The sequence below is a fragment of the Ursus arctos genome, unplaced genomic scaffold, assembly GCF_023065955.2.
Source record: "Ursus arctos isolate Adak ecotype North America unplaced genomic scaffold, UrsArc2.0 scaffold_22, whole genome shotgun sequence".
NCBI lineage: Eukaryota > Metazoa > Chordata > Mammalia > Carnivora > Ursidae > Ursus > Ursus arctos.
This window is the reverse complement of record NW_026622897.1, coordinates 50,205,800-50,230,612: the sequence shown is the minus strand read 5'-3', so window position 1 is coordinate 50,230,612 and position 24,813 is coordinate 50,205,800. Positions and strand designations below refer to the sequence as shown.

Genomic DNA, 24,813 nt, shown 5'->3' with positions numbered 1-24,813 from the left:
ATTATTTAAAATAGCAGAAAATAGAAAACTACCTAAATGTCGAACAACGGAAGAGTCAAATAAATTTGGCACTGCCATGAACGTAACAGTTACCATTTACAGAGTGCTTACCATGAGTGAGATTTTTCAAGTGGTAAACAGAACCCAGAGTTAAGATTAGAGAGGTGGTAAGTTTCTCATAAGGTAAAGAGAGCAGTCAGTAACTAGGGCTGGGCTAATTCAAGAATTTATTAAGAAGCTATTGTATGAGACCTTCTCATGCAACCATCACCTGTGCCTCCACACGGCCTCTCTCCCTCCTCACTACGCAAAGGAAGAGCAGTGATGAGGAGAGGAAACCATGGGTCCCATGCCCTAGTGGGTAGTGCTTTATTTTGGCTGGTAGTCTCCCTACCCCTATGGAGGGTTCTTCTAAGAGAATCCCTTACAGAGATTAGAGGCGGAAAAAAAAAGGCTTGGGACAAGAATTTTTTTTTTTAAGATTTTATTTATTCATTTGACAGACAGACAGACAGCGAGAGAGGGAACACTAGCAGGGGGAGTGGGAGAGAAAGAAGCAGGCTCCCAGCAAGAAGAGCCCGACGTGGGGCTCGATCCCAGAACTCCAGGATCACGCCCTGAGCCGAAGGCAGACACTTAAAGACTGAGCCACCCAGGCGCCCCGGGACAAGAATTTTTAAAAAATTATAATGCCTAATGAATACCTGTTCAGGCAATTAACTTACAGATCTGCCCTGCACCATTCTGGACAGGGAAAGGGGAAATGGAGCGAGAAGGGGCACCAATACTGTTCACCCATTGTTTGGCATGGATGGGAGTCTCCTGGATCAAGCAGTCCCATGGAAATTGCTGGCCTTGAGCTCTCTTATCAGATCCCACCCCACCCCACCCCCCGACCCCACGCCGCCCCAAGAGTGCTGTCACATGAGCAAGTGGAGCCCAGCTGTGGGATACAAGAGAGGGAGGGATTGGCCTGAGAGAGGCTGAAAGAACTTAACACCAGTTTCGTCTCCAAATCTACAAACCATGCAGTGGGAAAACCCTCCCAAGAACTCACAAGTGTAGGGAGCACACACACAGGCAGTGCTGGTCAGGCAACAGTAAATGCCATCAAGGAGGACACAACAGTGGCCATTTGAGACACTTATCCCTGTTCCTCTCCTTCTCGCCTGTCCCTACACATGCCTAGAAGAGGCAGAGCAGAAGTATCCCAGACAGACTACCTGTCCCCCAACCCTACATTCTCCAAAATGAGGAACAGAGAATGGAAGTAGACAAATAAACCAAATCTACCTTCTTCCACCTAATATCACCGGAACCACAAGTCTGGGTCAGTAATAGGAGGAGGAAAAGCTTTCAATTAGGTACACTGAAATTTTAAAATGGTGGCCTATCAATAACCCTGAGTGACCAGAAGGCTGTGGACTCTGCCAAAGGTATCAAGGGATCTGCCCTGCAGAGAAGACTTTGACGAAGCACAGTTGGGAGTTATGACTGGACAAAGATAAAAGCATTTATGATTACACCACTCTGAGTTAAAATTATTCAGTTAACTAGCTGATCTTACCATTATCTCCACTTCACAAATTGGGGAATCAAAGCTCTGAAATAAAGAAATTTGCTTCTAACCCAGGGCTGACCCCAGAGCCCATGCTTTTTACAATACACCCAGAATTTTTTTTTAAGATTTTATTTATTTATTTGAGAGGGAGAGAGCGAGCATGAACAGGAGAGGGAGAAGCAGGCTCCCCGCTGAGCAGGGAACCCAATGTGGGGCTCGATCCGAGGACCTGGGATCATGACCTGAGCCAAAGGCAGATGCTTAACCCACTGAGCCACATAGGCATCCCATACCCAGATTTTTTAATACAGGGCCCAAAGCCATACTCCCAGGGATCTGCAAATCCATTTCAAACATTTTTTTTCAATACTGAGTTTTCACCTTCAGGGTGATCTTAAAATACCTAGTCTAGATATCTGAATGATCATCTTAAGAGTAAATGCTGCCTCTTGATTACCAGAATTTACATTTATAATTTTATTAATATCAAGTATTAAGTTCTTTAATTTTCATACACTAATGACTAATGAGAAAAGACAGAGGTGACAGCATATAAATAATGTGGTCATACCAATTAAAAGCCAAATGGCTTGCTAAACAAACCAAGGTTTCACTGTAGTTCAAACATAGAAATGTGGTGAGAGAGAAGAACGAGGCACAGAACAGACAGGTTCCACAGAAGTAAGGGCCATATTCATATTTCAAGGAGCAACTTAGTTTCAGCAAAATATCTACTGTTGTTAATGTGAATTATATTGGTTCTGAAGGGTTTCCTTTTAATTTGTTATTCTGTTTGTTTTTACAATTGTAGAAGAGCTCTAAGTATATATTTATATCTCATAGTTTATGTTTATAGACATTTTGGTAACATAATAAAGGTAATTTAATTCAACATCAAAAACCTGTAAAATTGTTTAAAGTGTCTTTATATTTTTTAAATTTTTTTTATTTTTTATTTTTTTAATGTTTTTTTTATTATATTATGTTAGTCACCATACAGTACATCCCTGGTTTCTGATGCAAAGTTCGATGATTCATTAGCTGCGTATAACACCCAGTGCACCACGCAATACGTGCCCTCCTTACTACCCATCACCAGTCTATCCCATTCCCCACCCCCCTCCCCTCTGAATAAAGTGTCTTTATATTACACATACTTGAGAAGCTCTGTGTTACCTTATTCTGCATAAGCAGCCATTAAAAGCCGTGTCTTAGAAGACTATTTTCTAACACAGGGAAATATTTTCAATATACTAAAGCATACAAAAGGTGATACGGTCTTATACTTTGTAAAAAGCACATATAGAAAAAAAGAGACTGGGAAATACACTAAAGTGTTAACATTGTTTATGCCATGGGAGGGTATTATAGGTGCTCCTTATTCATATTGTTGCTTTTTGTAATCTTCTGTTTCCAATAACTTTATTATACGGGTGACATTTAAGTATTACCAAAAATTAAATTTTTAATAGCCTATCCCATGGAAGTTCCCAAAACTTATTGCTTAAAAAAAAATTGCATTTTCAATCCAGTTCCAGCTCAAGCTTTTTTTTCTCCAAAGAAACGTAACCAATCCTCAAGTAATATTTATTCAAAACTTAAAAGCATATAAAGTACTAGCCAACCAATAACTTACTATGCTTTAGGTACCAGGGCTACAAGGGTACACTCTGGAAGCTAAACCAACAGTTAGTCCCTGGTACTAAGGCTACATAATAACACAAGAGCCAGGAGAAGGGGTCCTGGGACTCATTCTATGTGGAGGGCAGGATCAAAGGCAGGCACAACGTGACACGTGAAATGAGTCCTAAGAATGTATCAGGAAATCAGTGTAGAAATGTGAAACTGCAGATTACGCAGCAAGTAAAATACAAACATGGGTCATGTGAATCTGAACTCACTGACCACGCTAGACCAGCCTTTCCTGGGCGCCTACAGCACTGGTCCTTGGCATGTGTACAGCCTGCCATTAGAATTCAACCATGTTCCCAACAAGATTATAAACTCGAAGGGGAACACCATGTACTTTGTAGACTCTTATTACTTGTTAATGAGAGTATCTTCAGAAAGACCTCTAAAGGGCATTAACCTCAACACAAGGTAGCCTCTGCTGATATCCAAAAAAGCGTCTGTATACCTAGCCTATATTCATTTTTTCCTCTAGAAAACTGTACCAAAAGATCAAAGCAACAGACTCATTCCTATAATCCTCATAAGGAAATCAGCCTACTATATATAAAACTTAGCACTTTCCCTTGTTTTTGCAAGCCAGCAGAACTCCAACCAGAACATTCTTCCAAGGCAGGCGAAGGGAAGACACAGGGATAGCCGGTCCAAGAAAATCTTCCAAGTGAGCGGTAGTGATGCTGTGTGATACTTAAATGCCATCAGCTGGGGTGAAATTCTCAGAAATTCCACCTATATAGCAGAAGAGGTCTGTACAGTCTATCACAGTGAACAACTGGAAGTAACAATATACGTCTAACCAAAGGACACGTGTACATAAGGTATGGTACGCTCACTTACGTGCTATTTTTAAGACTTATGTTCAGGGTCTGCTTTAAAATACTCTAGCAAAGAAAGAGTAAAAGGGATAAAACAAATGCGATAAAATCTTGATAGTATTTGAAACTGTGTGAATTGGTGTTCATTAGACCCTTTTCTCTACTACTGTGTATGATTGAAGTTTTTCATAATTAAAAACTGGAAAAAATACTACGAAGAAGTGAAAATATTCACAGTGCTGGATTGTGGAGGAGAAAAAGCAGAGTACAAAGTGATAGCTGAAGTTGCTTATAACCATGTAAAATTATACGTATGACCAACCCAACAGCAGTCAGAGCCCCTTAATGCCCATGTGGGTTTCTAGATAACATTTTTACTCAAAGAAAAGGATTCTTTGAGCAAATGGCTAATCCTAGGTCTGGATCAGAAAATGTACAAGACAAACCTGAAATATCTTGCCATACCAGATAACAAAGAAGCTATCAAATACTAGTAAGGTCATGTTGAAAGGACTCAGAAGGCTAAAGATATTCTAGCCACTGGCTAAAGATATTACAACATGAGCATCGATAAGAATAACAACTAGGGGCGCCGGGCTGGCTCAGTCGGCGGAGCGTGCAACTCTTGATCTCGGGGTGGTGAGTTTGAGCCCCACGTTGGGTGTACAGATGGCTTAAACATAAAATCTTTAAAAAAAAAATTTAAAAAAAGAACTAGAAAAGATTCAAACACATCAAATGTATTTAAATATGTAATCTCATAATGATATTACAGATGTCCTAATTAATTACTTTGAAGGATCCCAAGGGACCCACTCACTATTTTCACAATTAGCAGATGAACAGTAAGAACCAAGTATACAGCTGGCGGCGGGGGGGCGGGCAGGGGAGGAGGTTGTTAAGAATAAATGACAACCACTTTGCCTTCCTTGTAGCTGCTACCGGACAAGTGGCTCCAAGCCTGCATCAAAGCTTTAAGTGAGATACTTACACTGTCATGTAAAGTGCTCATTGCCTAGCAAAGGGAGACAGATACAAGCCTGATGTGAGAATGTCGAACTAGAGGCGGAAAAACGCCATGGAAACAAGCCAAGAAGAGGGCTCACTTTGGAGGAGCCCTGAGGGTAGAGGGACATCTGGGCTTAAAGGGTTACCACTTACTGGGAAGTTTTTGGAAGATTTTTGAACATGGGCTTCAGAATCTCCTACATTGATCTTTACATCCCCTAGCACATCCAAGTTTCCCAGGGACTGGCCAAAGTTATAGTTTCAGACAAACCCCCGTGTGATTTTATTCCCCTTCTCTGAGATCAGAAGGCCCTTGAGATGTTCCTTTCAGGAAAAACTTAACTTCCTAGAACTTGATGTCATATCTAGCTTGGGAATTCCACTTATATTTTGATACTGTAAAATTCAGGTCTGGCCCAAATTTGAAAAGGATGCAAAGACACTCGTGCTCACATTCAGAGTTCCTATGAGAGGGTTAACAATTATAAATTGACATCAACGCCTACTGCCACATCCCCCAATATTAAATACCTACTCTGGGCTAGACCCTGCATTAAGATTTTTTTCACTTGATATCCTAGTTAATTCTTTAATCCTGTAAAAAAAATATTATACCAGTTTTATAGACAAGGAAATAGGCTCAAGGAAATAGGCTCAGAGAATCAAGTCATTTGCTCAGGGACCCAAAGGCCTTTGAAATACTAAGACAGAGATCTTCTGAAGACAAACAATGTCAACACACCAGTGACACTTCACCCTGAAGGAGGGAATGAGAGGCAGAGACTCACTGAGTTAGAGTGATACTCTTCATTAATAAAGGTTCTATCATCTAAGGTCTTCCATGGACTATCCCCCACAGCTCTCCACTTATTTTCAAACCTCTTTTTGATTTCTACTATAGACCGCACTGTGGATGGAATTTCACTGCTCCATGCCCCCATCCCATGTGCGCTGCCCCTTTCCCACTTCAATTGCTATGTTCCTTCCTGGGCCCCAACTCATACCCCCACCTCCTCCTCCAGGAGGCCCTTCTATCTTTTTCTATGCTCATAGCTCTTGCCTTCATGAACATGCTACCTGGACCATATATCTCTATGTAAGGGCACTGATCTGTTTTACATGTGTACTTCTGGTCTCCCTGGCCTGCTGGTTCCTTAAAGCCAGGGTTGAATATTGATTTATTCCTTTGGGAAGACAAAGGACACAAAACATACTCTATAAATGCTTGTCAATGTTACTTGGATGCAGGCAGTAGCCTGCTCAGGAACCTATACTCCTCAGCATTTCCTATAAGCTTGAGGTTACCATATTCCACTATTCTCTCTCTTTTTTATTATAATAGTATTTTTTATTATATTATGTTAGTCACCATACAGTACATCCCTGGTTTTTGATGTAAAGTTCGATGATTCATTAGTTGCATATAACACCCAGTGCACCATGCAATACGTGCCCTCCTTACTACCCATCACCAGTCTATCCCATTCCCCCACCCCCGTCCCCTCTGAAGCCCGCAGTTTGTTTCTCCTAGTCCACTATTCTCTTCTAGAGAAAGGCCAACGAGAAATAGAAAGCAACATCAAAGTTGTTTCATTAAGCAAAGCAGCAGGCGTGCATTCCTGCTTTGTACAGTTTTACTGCTTCTGGACCTCAGATGTCCCCGAGAGAACATTCCAGACTCATTCAATGCTACGGAGATTCTATCCTTTTTCCCCTGGATTAGAAGTATTAGCTGCGCCACGTACCAACCCTTAGCAAATGAGGAGTCATGTTCTTTGTAAATTGTGGTAAAATGCACACATCATAACATTTATCTTAACCATTTGTAAGTGTACATTTCGCTGGCATGAAGTATTCACATTATTGGGCTATCATCACCACCATCTATCCCCAGAAGTCTTTTCATCTTGCAGAAGTTCAACTTCGCCCTGATTAAACAATAGCTTCCCATTCTTCTTTCCTTGCAACCACCATTCTACCTTCTGTCTCTATGAATCTGACTCCTCTGGGTGCCTCACGTAAGTGGAATCACATAGCTTTTGCCCTTTCACGAATGGTTTACTTTACTTAGCATAATGTCACTAAGATTCATCCATGGTGCAGGACATCCACATGTCAAAACTTTCTTTTTAGAGCCAAATAATAGTCCATTGGATATATTTCTATAAAATGCATTTATTCATTTATCTGTTGATAGCCACGTGGTTGATTCCAAATGCGGAATTTTGATCCAATGCTAGTGATAAGAAGCTCAGCGACTGGCCCTGGGTTACAGCAGTCTCTTTGATGTGATAAACACTATCAAGGAATCAATCCAGTGATTAGGACCACAGAAGAGAAAGCGGCTAAAGGAATGTCCACCTGGTTATCTGTCCCAGGAATTTGGACAGACATAAGCTTTATTTAAATACTCCAAAAGTCTGTCGCAATAAAGCTCTGGCTTCTTAGGATGGTTTAGAAATAAATCTTAAATTCTCTTGTTTCTGAGACCTCCTTTTCCCTTGTTGTTGTTGTTGTTGTTCTTCTTCTTCTTTTTTTTTTTTTTTGGTCTTTGGTTTATTGAGATCTAATTGACACATAACATTGTATAAGTTTAAGGTGTATAACAATGGCTTGATACACTTATATATTGCAATACAATTACCACCACCACATCAGTGAACACCTCTATCACATCACATAATTACCATTTCTCTTTTCTGATGGGAACATTTAATATCTACTTAGTAATTTTCGAGTATACAATATGGTGCACCTTCACTGCAATCACAATGCTGTGCGTTTGATCTTTAGAACTTAATTCATGTTTTAATTGGAAGTTTGTATCCTTTGACTAACATCTCCTCACTTCCCCCATGCTCCAACTTCCAGGAACCACCATTCTACTATTTCTATGAGTTCAGCTTATTTATTATTATTTAAAGTTTTATTTATTTAAGTAATCTCTACACCACTCTACACAGTGTGGGGCTTGAACCCATGACCCAAGATCAAGAGTCACACACTCCTCCAACTGAGCCAGCCAGGCACTCCTACGAGCACAGCTTTTTTAGATTCCACATATAAGCGAGAGCATACAGTATTTCTCTTTCTCTGACTTACTTCACTTAGCATAATGCCCTCAAGGTCCATCCATGTTGTTGCAAATGGCAGGATTTCCTTCCTTCTCATGGATGAAGAATGTTCAGAAAACACCAAGCACAGTACACACACACCCCTTCTTCATCCATTTATCCACTGAAGGATGCTTATGTTGTTTCCATATCTTGGCTATTGTGAATAAGGCTGCAATGAACATGGAGCACAGATGTCTCTTCAACATCCTGTTTTCATTTCCTTTGGATATATACCCAGAAGTGACATTGCTGGATCATACGATCATTCTATTTTTAATTTTCTGAGGAAGTTCCCTACTGTTTTCTTTTTAATTACAGCCATTCTAACAGGTGTAAGGTGATATCTCATTGTGGTTTTGATTTGCATTTCCCTGATGAAAGGGATGTTGAGCACCCTTTCACGTACCTGTTGGCCATTTATACCTCTTCCTTGTTCTTACCAACCCACTTTTTTTTTTTTAAGATTTTATTTATTTGTTTGTTAGAGAGAGAGAGAGAGAGAGAGGCAGAGGGAGAAGCAGGATCCCCGCTGAGCAAGGAACCGGATGCAAGACTCGATTCCAGGACCCTGGGATCATGACCTGAGCTGAAGGCAGATGCTTAACTGACTAAGCCACCCAGGCACCCCCCTCCATGTTCTTTTCACAGCCCACTATCTTCATCACCTTGCAAATGGTACAGCAACAACAAACTCTTTTAGTGCCCCTGCACACACTCTGCAGTTCCTTCCCCCGGTCCTCCACCATCAGTGGTCTCACAGGCTGGAAGACTTTTTCTTCTCTTGGCTTACTTCTAGTTATGGCCTCCTCTCCAGGAAGACTTTTTTTCTTCTTCTTCTTCTTCGTAGTCCCAGAACTTGAGTGCTTAGCATATAATGGCTACTTCATAAACTATTAAACTAACATATTTGCTACATTTACATTCTTTGTTGAAAAGACAAGTTTAAAGAAAAATTCAACACCAATGGGATTATAGTTAATTTTTATTTATACTTTAATATTGTTCAAATTTTCTAATGATGAGCTGACTTTTCAAATTTACTTTTTAAAAAAAATTAAGATTAACCTGATCAGGAATAAAGTGGAGAAATCAGTCTACCAGATTTTAAGACTTATCATACAGTTACCAAGACTATGTGGTAGTGGCAGTAGGATAGAAACACAGAACAATGGAGCAGAAGAGAAAATTGACCCATGAAAGTATGCCCAACTGATTTATGAAAAAGGTACAAGAGCAGTTGAATAAAGGAAGCATGACCTTGCCAACAAATGGTGCTGGAGCAACTGGGCATCCAATGTCAAAAATAAACAACAACAACAAAGTCTCAATCTAAGTTTCACACCTTATACAAAAATGAACTCAAAATAGATCATGGACTTAAAACTAACAAATGTTTAGGGAAAAGAGGGAAAAGCTCTGCAACCCACAGCTTAGCAAAGAGTTCTTCGACTTAATAAAAAAAAAAAAAAAGTACAGCTCATAAAAGGAAAAACTGATAAGCTGGACCTCATCCAAAATAAAAACTTTTGCTCTATTAAAGACCCTGCTAAATGGATGAAAAGACAAGACACAAACTGGGAGAAAATATTTGCAAGCCATGTTATTTGACAAGGACTAGTATCCTGAGCATATAAAGAACTCTCAACACTCAGCAGTAAAAAAAACAAACAATGTAGGGGTGCCTGGCTGGCTCAGTCAGAGGAACAGGCGACTCTTGATCTCGGGGTCGTGAGTCAAGCCCCACGTGGGGTGTACAGATTAATTAAATAAAAAAAAAAAAAACCCAAAATCAGAAAAACAAACAATGCTAAGACAAAAGACTTAGAGACATTTGACCAAAGAAGACATACAGATGGCAAATAATCATCTGAAAAGATGTTCAACATCATTTGCCATAGGGAAATGGAAATTAAAATGAATAAGTGAGGGGCGCCTGGGTGGCTCAGTCAGTTAAGTGTCAGACTCTTGATTTCAGCTCTGATCATGATTTCTGGGTCCTGGGATCAAGTCGCACGTCAGGCTCCCTGCTCAGTGAGGAGTCTGCTTGTCTCCCTCTCCCTCTGACCCCCTCCCTGTCTCTCTCTTTCTCAAGTAAATTTTTTTATTGTTCTATTGTTTTATTATGTTAAGTTAGCCACCATACAGTACCTCCTTAGTTTCTGATGTAGTGTTCAATGATTCATTAGTTGCATATAACACCCAGTGCTCATCACAACGCATGCCCTCCTTAAAACCCACCACCCAGCTACCCCATCCCCCTACCCCCTCCCCTCTGAAATAAATCTTAAAAAAAATAAAAATTAAAAAATAAAACCAATAAGTGAACAGTTTAATGAATGGATATGGTACATGTATACCATGGACTATTACTCAGCAATAAAAAAGAATGAACTAGTGATACATACAACAAGTTGGATGAATCTCCAGAAGATTACACTGAATGAAAAAAGCCAATCCCCAAAAGTTACAAACTGTATGAACCCATTTATATAACACTCCTGAAACAAAATATAAAAATGGAGTAGAGATTAGTGGTTGTCATGGGTTAAGGATAGGGTGGGAATGGGATAGTGGTGGGTTTGACAAAAAAAGGGCAACATGAAGGATCATGTGGTGATGGAATATCCTGTATCTTGACTCTACCATCATCAATATCCTGATGGTGATATTGCACTCTAGTTTTGCAGAGAGTTACCATAGGAAAAACTGGGTAAAGAGTACACATATCTCTCTTTACTATTTTTACAAATGGATGTGCAGCTATGATTACCTCAGAGGAGAAGTTTAATAATAATAATTTTTTTAAAAAGCTTAGGCTTTGGGACAAAATCAGGTGACATTGGACAAGTCACATCTTTTCTCCTAGGGATAAAAAGACTAAATTAAGGGGCGCCTGGGTGGCTCAGTCGTTGGGCGCCTGCCTTCGGCTCAGGGCGTGATCCCAGCATTCTGGGACTGAGCCCTACATCAGGCTTCTCTGCTAGGAGCCTGCTTCTTCCCCTCCCACTCCCCCTGCTTGTGTTCCCTCTCTCACTGGCTGTCTCTGTCAAAAAAAAAAAAAAAAAAAAAAAGACTAAATTAAGAGATCAATGGCCTAAGCACAGTGCCTGGCACAGAGTAAGTCCTCAACGAAGACTATTAAAACGACAATCTTAATGGTGCTGGGAAAATTGGACAGCTACATGCAAAAGAATGAAACTTGACCACTATCTCACACCATACACAAAAATAAACTCCAAATGGATGAAAGACCTCGATGTGAGACAGGAATCCATCAAAATTCTAGAGGAGAACATAGGCAGCAACCTCTACGACATCGGCCAAAGCAACCTTTTTCATGACACATCCCCAAAGGCAAGAGAAACAAAAGATAAAATGAATTTATGGGACTTCATCAAGATTAAAAGTTTCTGCACATCCAAGGAAACAGTCAGAAAAACTAAGAGGCAGCCCACGGAATGGGAGAATATATTTGCAAATGACACTACAGATAAAGGACTGGTATCCAAGATCTACAAAGAACTTCTCAAACTCAATACACGAGAAACAAATAAACAAATCAAAAAATGGGCAGAAGATATGAACACTTTTCCAATGAAGACATACAAATGGCTAACAGACACATGAAAAAATGTTCAAAATCATTAGCCATCAAGGAAATTCAAATCAAAACCACACTGAGATACCACCTTACGCCAGTTAGAATGGCAAAAATTGACAAGGCAAGAAACAACAATTGTTGGAGAGGCTGTGGAGAAAGGGGATCCCTCCTACATTGTTGGTGGGAATGCAAGTTGGTACAGCCACTCTGGAAAACCGTGTGGAGGTCCCTTAAAAAGTTAAAAATTGAGCTACCCTATGATCCAGCCATTGCACTACTGGGTGTTTACCCCAAAGATACAGACGTAGTGAAGAGAAGGGCCATATGCACCCCAATGTTCATAGCAGCAATGTCCACAATAGCTAAATCGTGGAAGGAGCCGAGATGCCCTGCAACAGATGACTGGATTAAGAAGTTGTGGTCCATATATACAATGGAATATTACTCAGCAATCAGAAAGAATGAGTTCTCAACATTTGCTACAACATGGACGGCACTGGAGGAGATAATGCTTAGTGAAATAAGTCAAGCAGAGAAAGACAACTATCATATGATTTCTCTCATCTATGGAACATAAGAACTAGAATGATCAGTAGGGGAAGAAAGGGATAAAGAAAGGGGGGGTAATCAGAAGGGGGAATGAAACATGAGAGACTATGGACTACGAGAAACAAACTGAGGGCTACAGAGGGGAGGGGGGTGGGGGAATGGGATAGACCGGTGATGGGTAGTAAGGAGGGCACATATTGCATGGTGCACTGGGTGTTGTACACAACTAATGAATCATCGAGCCTTACATCGAAAACCGGGGATGTACTGTATGGTGACTAACATAATATAATAAAAAATCATTATTAACAAAAAAAAAAAGAGTCATGGCAGTGAAGATGGAGAAGCATAGAGAAACAGGATAGCCCTAGTGGGTTTGGTAAAAGATGAGATGTGGGGTAGTGGATGACAAGGAGTCAAGGTTGATTCCCGTTTCACACTTGAGCAAGTGAGTAGTCAGTGGCACCATTTACAGAGCAGAGGAATACCTGAGAGTTCTGGGTGTGGTGAGCGTGTGATGACCGGGAGACATTTGAGTAGAGATGTCCAGTTCACCACTGTATATGCAAGTCTGGAGTTCAGAACACAGCTCTGTGATGGAAATTTAACTTGATAATGACCAGCATGCAATGATAATTGAAGCCAGGAGAATGGATGAGACATCTGAGGAGGAGAAAAGAGCCTAGACCACAACCCCTGTGACTATAAATGAGCTTCCAACTTTAAGGATTGGGTACAGAGGGTCATTTTAACAAAAGAGACTAGAGTGGCCAAAAAAAGGAGAAAAGTCAGGCATTTATCATATTAACTAAGCAGTGAAGAAATTAAAATGAGGAGTGAAAAAACAGACCTCTGAATCTAATGACCTGGGTGTCACTGGTGCCTTTCAGAGAACAGCTTTAGTGAAATGACAAAGTAGGTTTCAGACTGGAGCCAAATGACAAGAAGGCAGGAGAAATGGAGACAGTATCAACAACCATAAATAAGAAAAGGAGAAAGCATCGTGAGAAGGAAAGGATGTGATACTGAGGGAGGATTTTGTTAAAGGGGAGTATGTTTACATGTTAATGGAAAGGGATAGCTAAAGGGGAAGACATAGAAGATTCATGATAGAAGGGGCAATAATGATCTGAATAGACAGGATGAGGTATGATCCAAAGCACGGGCAGCAGGATTGCTCAGTTAGAAGGGGCACCTCATCAGGGCACCGGGGCATCAGCTCAGGTCATTATCTCAGCACTGTCCCTCCCTAAAGAAGGGACACCTCACCTACTCTATGAAGAGGGAAAAAGTAAAGGAAACATGCAGATATGGGTAAATTTGGAAATACGGTTGTAGTATGTACACACAGCTACTCTTTGACAGCTTCAATGTTCTTTGTGGAGAAGGCAAGGTCATCTGCTAAGACTGATGGGATGGCTCAATTTTTACTCCCAGCATCTACTCCAGTCTCTGAGACACAGATACTTAATAAATAAGTTTACTTAATAAAATAAAAATAAACCGTTTCCTCACTGCAGTTGTTCATGAGAACCAATACACAATTTTCTCCAAATTAGCCACTAGAGGGCAGTGTTGCTACCAATCTTTGCCCCTCAATCTATCAACCCAGTGAAATTAATAGAAAATTAGAGCACTGTAGGCCATAAAATGTTTTTCCTTGAGAAAATCTGGCTTCAGCCTTATATACGTGTGTGTGTTGTTTGTGTACGTGTGTGTGTTGTTTGTGTACATGCACACACACTCACATACAGGCATACTACAGCATGATGGGAGGTCTGTTCCTTCTGCTAGCCTCCCACTGCAAAGGTATCATGATGGCCCAGAGGCAATACCATTTTCCAGAAGTCACTTTTTGCAATTCCCCCAATATGCACAGCAATAGATAGATATTGAATAGATATCTACATTTTCCTATGATTAATAAATTAGAAAAGACTGATGAAAAAAAAAATCCTTAAACGTAATCCCTGGTAACATTTGCCATGGCTTCTTTCGAGTTGTTTTTCCCCCTAAACTTACCCGCACCTCAAATTAGAAAGAAGTTTTAAAAATTAATTGTAAGTACTTGCAATTTATTTCATTAACTTCTTTTCTCTTTATCTCAGATGCTTGATATATTCTTATAATGAAGACTTATCCATCCATAATACCACACGCCTTTGATACATATCAGAATAAGCAGCTATTTGGGGGTGTGTTTAGCAATGGAGCTGGGAATTATCTGTCTCCCAGACTGCTTCTCATGAACACAGGGAGCTGACAAAATTCTAACTTAAAACAAGGTGCAAAAATTCTCAACATGCAAAAAGAAAATAAGGTGTAAAGGAAGACTCTAAGCCCATGAGTTTGGGGTTAGACAGATCAGCTCGGTCTTAACTAAGAGAACTGAGCTCCCACAGGAGGGGAGACTTCCAGTCATACCAATGGAACACATCACCCCCAAGCCTAAGAAAAGCTGTTAGTAGCTTGATCAGAGGTCGATGGGCTGGAACTGCAAAGATAATGGGAAAGAGGCTGAGGTCATCATTATGACTGTAGGGTGTCAAGTATTTCAGATGAGTGAAAAAGGTGCTTGACTCCAAAGCCTCCAATCTTGTTTTTCTGTTTGTGTTCTCTGGGTTTGTTTTTTGTTTTTTGAGCTAAAGTTGCTTGAGAACAAAAATACCAAAGAAATGTGTCATAAAAAGAGTCTGGGTGATAGACCTGAAATAGTCATCAGGCAAATACAGATAGGGTGTCAAATTGTTTGCAAACTGTATCAAAAAGTTTCAAGGTTCTTTAGAGAGTGTTCTAACTTGAAAATTAAGTCACATTTTCACTGGATACTCTATTTCACTCGCTGGTAATGTTATTACACTTTTACTAAGAGTTTCAGAAGCTCTTTGGGGCCAATGATTTTTTTTCTTTTGTTTTTATATTTATAAAAACACAAATAGCAAATTACTCATCCTTAGCCTAATATAAAAATTCACCTTTCCTAAAGAGCTGATAACAACTCTGCAAAGGGGAAAAGTTTCTTTCTTAGTAATTATACTGCTTTGGCTACCTGGACATCCCTGAAAAATGAGCTTTAGAACTGGGATGAATACTTCATTGCCTCATTCCTACTGTATTTTAAATCTATGCCCACTTTCAAAAGTCATTGTTAAATAGAGTCTTCTCAGCGTGATTTAAATAAGAGCCTGCTTTCATTTACATACATACATACACACACACACACACACACACACACACACACACACTTGCACTCCCCAACAACACTTCCTTTGAAAAACAGAATGTCACTTCCTCAATCCAGAGGCCAGAAGTCCCTCAGTTCTGATCTGGGGAGCCAAGACAGGAAACTCTGGTAAGCTTCTGCCTCTCCCCCCATGGACAGCCACTGGTGCAGCTGACAGAGGGCAGGGTCTATTCAGAGCTCCCTTGATGCACTGCAGCTGGAAGGCAACAGCTCACTTTCATGCTGTGGGAATGATCCCAGAGTCCAGCACCAAGAGTCAGTTTAACAAGGGCATTTCATAGAGAAGTGAAGAGGGAACAGATGAGAGAGACCTTGACACCTTTTACCGACCTTCCATTTCCAAACGCCTGCAATAGCCCAGGGCTGATTGTAATTAGCACCATCTTGTACTTTGACCCCATCAGGCAAGGCATGGGACGGGGCGGGGGGGGGGGGGGTGTTAGCCGGACCTCCTCACCAGTCAGCACCAGACTGTATACCACCTTCCCCTCGATGTTGCCAGTTTCTCACACAGAAGGGAGAGGCGGTCCCAGCAATTTCGGTAAACACCGTCGGTTAGCACCACCTGGCAACTGAGAACCTGGATCTCTCCCGACCCCAGGCACCAAGGACCGCACAAAACCCGAGCCAGTTACACCAGACCAAACTGCAGTGTCACCATCGTGGGGTGGGGTGGGGGGGGATGTATGTGAGAGACATACAGAATAAAGGGAGAGAAGGGGGACAAACAAATGAGTCACTTAATACAAGAGCTGCACATGCCGCTGACGCTGCCCGTGATGCAGAGGCTGTGGACTGGAAGGAAGCAGGCGGTCACCCGGGAGGGGCGGGCAGAGAAAGGGAAGGGGGAAAGGGTGTGAGGCGCCTCGCCCTTTGTGGGGACCGGGCTGCGCCGCCCCGCAGACTGCGCCCCCCCTTTCCCGCCCACTCCCCCAGCCCTGCAGGCTGAAGCCGCCCGGGGTTACTATGGTCTCCCAGCCCGGGGAATCAACTCTCTCGGTCTCTAAAAACAATCAATACAAACTTCAATACCGTATTTAGTTTACACGGACGCTGGCTGGGGAGGCGCCGCCGCCGCGCCCGCCCAGCGGAGAAGGAGCAGCAGCCTCAACCTGCCCGCCCGCCCGCTCCGCCCCTCCGCGGCGCACCTGTGACAGGTGTGCAGGTGCCCCACACAGCCCCGAGCCGCGGGGCGCGCCGGCCGCTCCTCGCCCCCCGGAACCCTAGGGCCCGCCCTCCCCGTCGGCGCCGCCCCTCCCGGAGCCCCCAGCCCCTGGCAGGCCGCGGGGCGCCCCCCACCCGCGCCCTCCGCGGCCGCACCCGCTCGCCGCCAGCACTCACATAGCGCCTCAACTTCTTCTCGGGGGGCGATTTCCTCAGCCAGCCGGTGCACACCACGTCGCCGCCGCCGCTCATGCTGCCGGCCGCCTGGAGCCCGCCGCGGGGTCGGACGGACAAGGGCGCGGGCGCGGGCAGCTGGGTCAGCCGGCCGGCGGTGCGCAGCTCGCGGGGGAGGGGAGGGGCCGGGGCGGCCGGCGGCCGCGGGGCGAGGACGAGGCGGCGCGGCGCGGGCCCGGCTGCCTCGCGCGCTCCCGCTTTCCTTGCGCGCGCCCAAACCGGCGCGCACTCCCAGCCGGGCCGCGGTGGGGGCGCCACAGCAGGAAAAAGGGCGGCGCGCGCTCGCCACGCCCACAGTCCGCCGCGCCCCCCGGCGGGCCGCCTTCAAAGACGCAAACAGCGCCTGGCTTCTTGGGACCGGGGAGGCCCGAGGTTGGCTCGGACGCCGAAGCCTGCCGCCGGCCGCGTCCCCGGGTCTTGCTCCCCTCCGCCCCAAGCCTCAACAGCAAGCAGTGGAGGCGGCCGCGCCCCGGGTGGGGGTGGGGTGAAGGGAAGGGGCTGCGCGCCCTCGATCGCGGATCGATTTTTCACAGAGGGTCGTCAGGCAGGGACCCAAGGGCTGCTCGCGTTTCCTATCCATTCCGAGTTTCAGGTTTCAGTGGGTCAGGTTCTGGCAGAAATTAGTGATCCGCTTCCCAGCAAGAGTTTCATTAACTCTCGCACCCCCTTGGCGGGAGAAGCAAAGAAGAAAACAGACTATTACCTGCTGGGCGCTTTTACATTCCTTGTTTACGTGATTGTCTTCACAAATCTACAAACTGGGTGAGCCGTTATTAGTCCCATTTTGCAGATAGCCTAAAGCCCCGAAGCCTGTGCATTGGAGAGGCAAGTTTCTAATGCTGGGGCTGGGGGTGGGGTGAGGGTGGTCTTGCTCATCTGCTATTTAAAGTGGGGTAATTGCTTTAGTGTCTACAGATCAACTTGGGGGCCTCTTATTACCAGGAAATTAAGTCCAGCTGGCTCCCGCATTGCCTCTGGGGAAAACAATTCAGAAGAAAATTCGTGTGATTTGCAGAATCGAAGCAAAAATGAGTCAATGTATTTCATAGTGAATTGGAAGGCAAGGTGGTGTAGAACAAGAAACTGGGGTCAAAATTCCGCAGAGTTCCAACTCACTGACACAGGTTATAAAACCACTCTGGGGCTCAGATGAAAATTGGAATCTGATGATAACTTCTCTCACTGCGTTGTGGTGAGGTTTAACTGAAATAAATTATGTGTAAGCACACACTTGATAACCTCAGTACTTCTGGGGGAGGGTGGAGAAAAAAAACTCCACCTTTGGTCAGGGCTCTTTTCAACTCAGAAAGTACCTTTTAGGAGCAGCATTAAAAGGAAGGTTCTCCCCCAAGTTCTCCGAGAAGAGGACAGTAAGCCATTTCATCATAGGGTACTGTGCCGGGGGGTAGATGAGTGGGAGAAGCCTCATCTCAACACTTCCCATACAACTTAAGACCAAGGCTATTGTTGTTCCTTTTCCTGTCTCTGCGCAGCAAAGCTCCTTGTTTCAAGCTGCTGGACACTGTTCTAGTTTTACAGATCTTGCCTGGGTTGGAGAAAGTTCACTCTTCAATCAGTTTGTAAAAGCTAATCCTTTACTATATGCTTAGCTTTTCTAAGCATCCTGAGAGGTAGAGATCAGCTCCCCTGCACCCATCATTTCATTGACTTTCTTCACGATCTGGTGTGCTGCTGGATTGAATGTTAAGCCAGAACTATCAGGCTTTGGCTGGGACCAGAACTCCCTTAGCCTTCCAATTTAGAGATCTTTAAGCCACACTGAAGGGCCACCACTAGATTTACAGCCATTTTAACCTCTTGCTTTAAGTATCTTGAAACCCTGTGAGACAAATATCAAAATAGTCAAGTCTGCCAAATCAATCAGGAGGCGGTGACTCCCAACCAAAATAAAGCAATCTTTCTGACTTCATTCACATCTGAGTCATGGTGCCAAGTCTCAGTGATTGCAGTCTGAGGGAGCTGCATAGTTTGTTTGCAGCTGGGGTGTAGGATGCAAGTGAGGCTTACAAACGCCTTATCCTTCCCTAGAAGAGTAGTCTTCTAATACGTACCCTCTGATAGTTGTAGGATTCAACACAGACTGGTTCAGACTCCTGGTTCAGAAATGGTGGTTGGGCTGCATTCTGCCAGAAGCTCTTGAGGGTCTTACGTTGTTTTGCAAAAGACCCTTTGTCCCCCGTTATTTATAATTCCATGTGGAAATATAAAAGTTTGATGTTTTGGGCCAATGACAGGAGGGGCCTTGAAAGCCAACAGTTACAGAGTACAGGTCTTCCCCGAAATCCGAAAGTGGTACATTCCCATGAAACTTCTCGGTAGGCTGACATGGGGTAACGTGAAGAAGCAATATCTCCTAAAAGTGAAAATCCTCCTTGAATTTCTTTTGGTGGGCAAAACCAAGTAGTAATGTAAGTATTCTGTAAAAGTGAAGGGGCATAAAGCAAACTTTTGGATAGTGAGGGAAACTTGTATCAGCTTCAAGAAGTCTCTGAACATACCGTTCCTTTCCCAAAAGTTAGAAAAAAGGGGCTCTTCTTGGTGCTTTCTTGGCCCCACCCCACCTTTCTCATTACTTAGCTGCCAGCACCCAGTTCAGGCTGCACCCATAGTTGGCAGGAAAGCTGCTAAGGTCCCTGGCTGCACCCTGGTATGGCTCAGTCTGAGCCTGAGGTGTGTGCCAGGGCTGGGAACAGTCCTCGGACAGAATGTTCCTGTCTGGGCCTTTACTGAGTCCTCTCCACTCCCTGCTGTTCCTTTCTTTCTTTTTTCTTCCTTCCTTCCTTCCTTCCTTCCTTCCTTCCTTCCTTCCTTCCTTTTCTTTTCTCTTTTCTTTTCTTTTCTTTTCTTTTCTTTTCTTTCGCCCTCTGGTTTTCACTGGTGAGAAATGGAAAATGAATTAGGAGTGATTTATTTGCATGAAGATAGGCGCCATCTATCGGAACCAGTAGGGATGACAGCCCCCCAACCCCAGCCCCCAAACCTGTGAGGACATGCATCACTAGTCTATAATTTAGGCAATTTTGATTAAAGACCATGGGTATTTCCTGAGGGGAATTAATGACCGGCTGCAAAGAGCGCTTTGGGTCATTAATTCTATATTCTCATTAAATCCTCAGGAAATGACCATCTTATGGCAAGAGCTCCTCTGGAGGAAGCATTGCAGAGATGAGAGAACTGCACACCTGGGAAGAAAACACGGGCACAAGGTTTTCTTCCCCCTCCTCCGTCCCTCCCAAGCCTGGGTTCTAAAGGGTGCACTCTGGCTTTGAGTGTCGTCAGCAACAGCCTTGCATCCGTGCCTGTCTGGGAGTTGAGGGTTTGTGGCCAGCGGCAGGTGCATGGCTGATGGAACGGTCCCAGGAACGGGTTGGAAGGAGAGCTGTCCTCAACTGCACACCAGGCTGGCATGATTAATACCACCCACGCCAGGCTTGACGTCAGTGATTGGACCGGGGGTGGGGGATGGATGTTTGTGTCCTAGCCATGCTGCCTTTTCTCCCCTTCAATTTAGTTGACAGGTTAATTTCAGAGCTGAGTACTGCTTGCCAAGGTCAGTGTGGCCAGCTGAGCCACCTCAGCTGGTGACTGTCAGGACACGGGATTCATGAATGTTGAGGTGTTTGCCTCTTTAACCCCTGGATGCTTTGAGCCATTTGGTTCCATCAAATTACTGTGACCTACTCAAACCAATTTCTGGCATCGGAAGGGGACTGAGATCTGAAAGTGGGCTTGGGGTGTGGCTGAAGACCTAATTGGGTTTCCTCCCTGTCTGCAGCTGCTAAAAAACTGAGTTGACATTACACCCAGTGGAAGATATTTTGGAAATAAACTTTCTTATAGGGAAAAGTTTGAGCAAGTCCGGTTTCCCAATTTCTCCTTTGTGAGAAACTGGAACCTGTGCTGCTTTGGGGCAGTTAAGCTTCTGGGACATTTCTGCTTACACTGGTGAGGGCGGTACACCAGTGTATTCACAGATCATGCTGCATAGTTACCACATTCTCCCAAGGACAAAGACTTGTCAAGTGCCTGAGAAAGTGCCCTCGTGCTCCAAACTATACTTTGCATGATGGCCCCTTACTTCCTTCGTAGAGAATTCCTACCTTGAATTAGATCTTGAACCAAGCCCCTTTCCTTAAAACTCACCATCCCCACTCCTCAGCATAGCTGCTCATGTTTGTTTGAATTCACACTGCACCTGTATAAATTAGGTTCTCACAGTGTACTGCAAATAGTTGGGCAGGGTTGCATCTTCCTCATTTTGTATCCCGAAGCCTCCCTGCATGGCGTCAGGCACACAGTCAATACTCACGGAATGTTGTGAGAATGAAAACAAAAACAAAAACAAACCAACAACCCTTAAAGGATGGCACGTGGGGGCTGTGGACTCCTGGAGCATCCAGAAGTCTCTCTGATCCATCCACACCAGAAAATAGTATCTGTGAAGATACTTGTAAGCAGCTGGAGTGTTTAAATCCACAGGGACTGGCCTCGTGGGAAGGGCTAAGCAGATAGAGGTAATCCTATGCAGTTTCAGTTTTAGAGGTGGTTGAAATCCTTGGGTAGTTTCTAAAACAATGGCTCCTTAGACCTTTTGACTTCTCTCAGTTCCAGAGAGGTAACTGTTAACACTTAGTTTCCAAACCCTGACACTGTTGTGCAGACTCCCCAGACACTCTCCTCTCTGGGACTAAGAAATAAATCATTTGTGGTTTATCTGATATCTGGCCTCATTCTGACAGTCCTATAGGGGTGCTATCACTTAGCCCCTTGTACCCACACATGTGAGAAATCATGTCCCCTGAGTTAAAGTGGGTTTCTTCCAACAGGTGACAAGAAATGCCATTTTCTTCTGCACCAAATGCATGCATTGTGGCTTTGCAGATTTGCTGGTTTCTTGTTTTGTTGGGGACCCAAAAGCCACAGGAGACCATCTCATTTAACTAATCCTACCAGAATTACCCAAAATGGTTGTCTGACCTATACAGCCAGGGATGTGCTGATAATGTTTAAAAACAAGATCTCTGCTGGTGGTGGTGGTGGCAGTAGCCTTGATTTGTAGTATGTGACAATCTGTGGTGCCAATACTATACCCTCTCCACCTCCCCGACCAATTTCAAGCTATCAACTTTCTGTGTATGAACACAGTTAAAGAGGTATTCAGTAATACATTATTTAGTACTTCCAACACATAAAATAGACAAAACACACGAAGAGCAGAGGTAACAGGGAAATGTAGTGAAATAATTAGGTGAATTTTGGTTATTTATTCCCTTTGTTTTAAATATAATTTACTTAATTGTAAGTTTATGAGTTAATTTATTAACCTGTCATTCATGTCATAAGTCACCCTTTTAAAGTGTTCAATTCAGTGGTTTTCAGTATATTCACTGAGTTGTACAACCATCCTTGCTCTCTGATTTCAGACCATTTTTATTATCCCAAAAAGAAACTCTATATCCATTAGCAGTCACTCCTCGTTCCCCTAATCCCAAAACCCTGGCAGCCACTAATCTACTTTGTCTCTATGGATTTGCAATTCTGGACATTCCATATAATTGGAATCATGCAATATGTGGCCTCTTGTGTCTGACTTCTTTCACTTGCTATAATGTTCTCAAGGTTTATCTGTGTTGCAGCATACATCAGTTCTTTCTTGTTTTGGCTGAATAATATCCCATTGACTGGATATACCAGATTTTATTCATTCTTCAGCTGATGGATATTCCAGTTGTTTCCACTTTTTGGCTACTATGAATAATGTTGCTGTGAACATTCACACCTGTGCAAGTTTTTGTGTGGACCTGTTTTTCACTACTCTTGAGTATATACCTAGGAGTCAAACTGTTGGATTATAGGGTGAGTCTGTGTTTAGTTTTTTTGTTTTTTTGTTTTTAAGTGATCTCTACACTCAATGTGGGGCTCAAACCCATGACCCTGAGATCAAGAGTCACATGTTCTACCAACTGAGCCAGCCAGGCGTCCCTGTGTTTAACTTTTTAAGGAACTGTTGAACTGTTTCCCACAGTGGGTTACACCATTTTACATTACCAGCAACGTATGAAAGCTCCAATCTGTCTCCATCTTCTCCAATACTTTTTACTTTCCATTTTAAATTATTTAATTTTAATAATGCTATATATAAATTTTTTCTTAACAACCAGCTTGCAAAATTTTTCACCACAATCTGTTCTCATGGGCTGGTACAAGCCAGTCTTAGCGTACGACTGCATACAGCCTACCACAGAAAGTTCCACCATCCTTCTCTGTAGTAGTAAGTTCCACTTCTTTTTTGCTGACAAGAGCAATACTCAATAGATTTCTATTTCCTTCTTCTTACATCCTTCCTATAGAAAACCGAAACCTTAGAAGGTCTCAGATTTTCTTGAAACTACTTTGGAATTAAGAAGATTTTTGATTCTGGAGTATCACAAAGTTTTCAACTCCCACCAAGCAACTCTGGGAAGAACAGAGTGTTTCCCTCCTACATTTGTGTTGAGAAACAAAAATAAAAAACAAAATGTATCTTCCTGACACCCAGATATATCTTCTGGATGAGCTCTCAAGCAGTTGCTTCAACAGGGCAAACAGCTGTGGTCTGTTTCAACATAATTTGATGTAATCAGGGTTAATTTTGATGATGCAGTAACTCTGAAGACTGTTTTTTAACTGGATTACTGTTGGGTCAACAATCATGTGGTATTACACTTAGTGGCTGAAACAAAAGCCAGAATTAAAACAGCTTCCCCCCAGCCCCTTCTAAATGACAGTCCCAATGGGATTAGGAGTTATGAGGCACATTTAACACAATTAACTAAAAAAGGAAAGTAGCTGCAGTCAAATTACATGCAAGCTTCTCCAAGGTCCAGGGTGTTGACCGAGGAAAGAGCTGGAAACTTATTTGTTGCTGTTGTTTTCTTTTCCTAGAGTGATTAGAAATATGTTGGCAGTAATCATTATAACTTAACATTTTCATTACATTCTAGGAAAAAGCCCTAAGTTTTTCTTCAGAAAAATTCTCCTGCACCAAATGATGATTTTAGCAGTCCACAGTTCCCTCTTTTCCATGCAAGTTTTCAAAGTGGTGATTTTAAGTGAGGACTCCGCTCAGGGTGCGGCATGCCAGGGCTGAACGAATGTGGCACACAGAGCTCTGTGCACATTTGGAACTGTTTCTGAAGAGCACAATCTTTTCTCTTACTTTCATTGTTTACGGCCAGCCAGCAGCAGGGTCTGGGTTGCTGTAGGCGCACACGCTTTTTTTAATTTAGTGTCTTCAGAGTTTTCAGTTTTGGCTAGTCTGAAACACAGCGAAGGCTCATTGACAAAAGCCATTCTTAACACAGTTCTGGAAAGAATCTTCAAAAATAGATGTCTTGCAAAGCTGCCAAATGTACTGGTTCTTCAAAACCTCTTTAGTCCAATTTTGTAGTTCAAGAAAGGTCTAATATTTATCCAATCCCCTCTGTAAATAAGCCTCCTTTGATTTGTTTTCTGTTTTTGTGACTTAGGGAATCAAGAAACTTGAAAAGCAAAGAAGTCACTTACCCCCTCCTATGCCATTTTATTTATCAGGAAATTCTCATCTAAATAATTTCCTGATTAACATATATTCTGGGATAATATGTGGATATGACTAAAAGGTAATGAGATTACAAACCAAAAAAAGTAATGAGAATTCTTTCCGTAAGTCAGATAGTGTATTAATGTTTTCTTTTCAGTTGTAAAAGCAGATACCAGTTTTAAATTTGCTTAAGCCTAAAGAGGAAATTTATTGGTAAGAAAATGAGGTATACCCCATGGAACACAAGAAA

The 24,813-nt window shown here is 42.9% G+C and overlaps 1 protein-coding gene across 2 annotated transcripts in view; it reads right to left on the bottom strand.

The window, feature by feature from the left end:
* Positions 1 to 17,132, bottom strand: part of GAB2 (GRB2 associated binding protein 2) — a 183,827-nt gene extending 166,695 nt beyond the window's left edge. Inside the window, exon 1 of one of the 2 annotated variants that reach the window (XM_026518191.4) lies at positions 16,925 to 17,132. In XM_026518191.4, the coding sequence (XP_026373976.1) occupies positions 16,925 to 16,999 (75 nt within the window). In that variant the 5' untranslated portion in view covers positions 17,000 to 17,132. The remainder of the gene's footprint in view (positions 1 to 16,924) is intronic. The other variant, XM_026518192.4, reaches the window with a different exon arrangement.
* Positions 17,133 to 24,813: the final 7,681 nt, after the last annotated feature.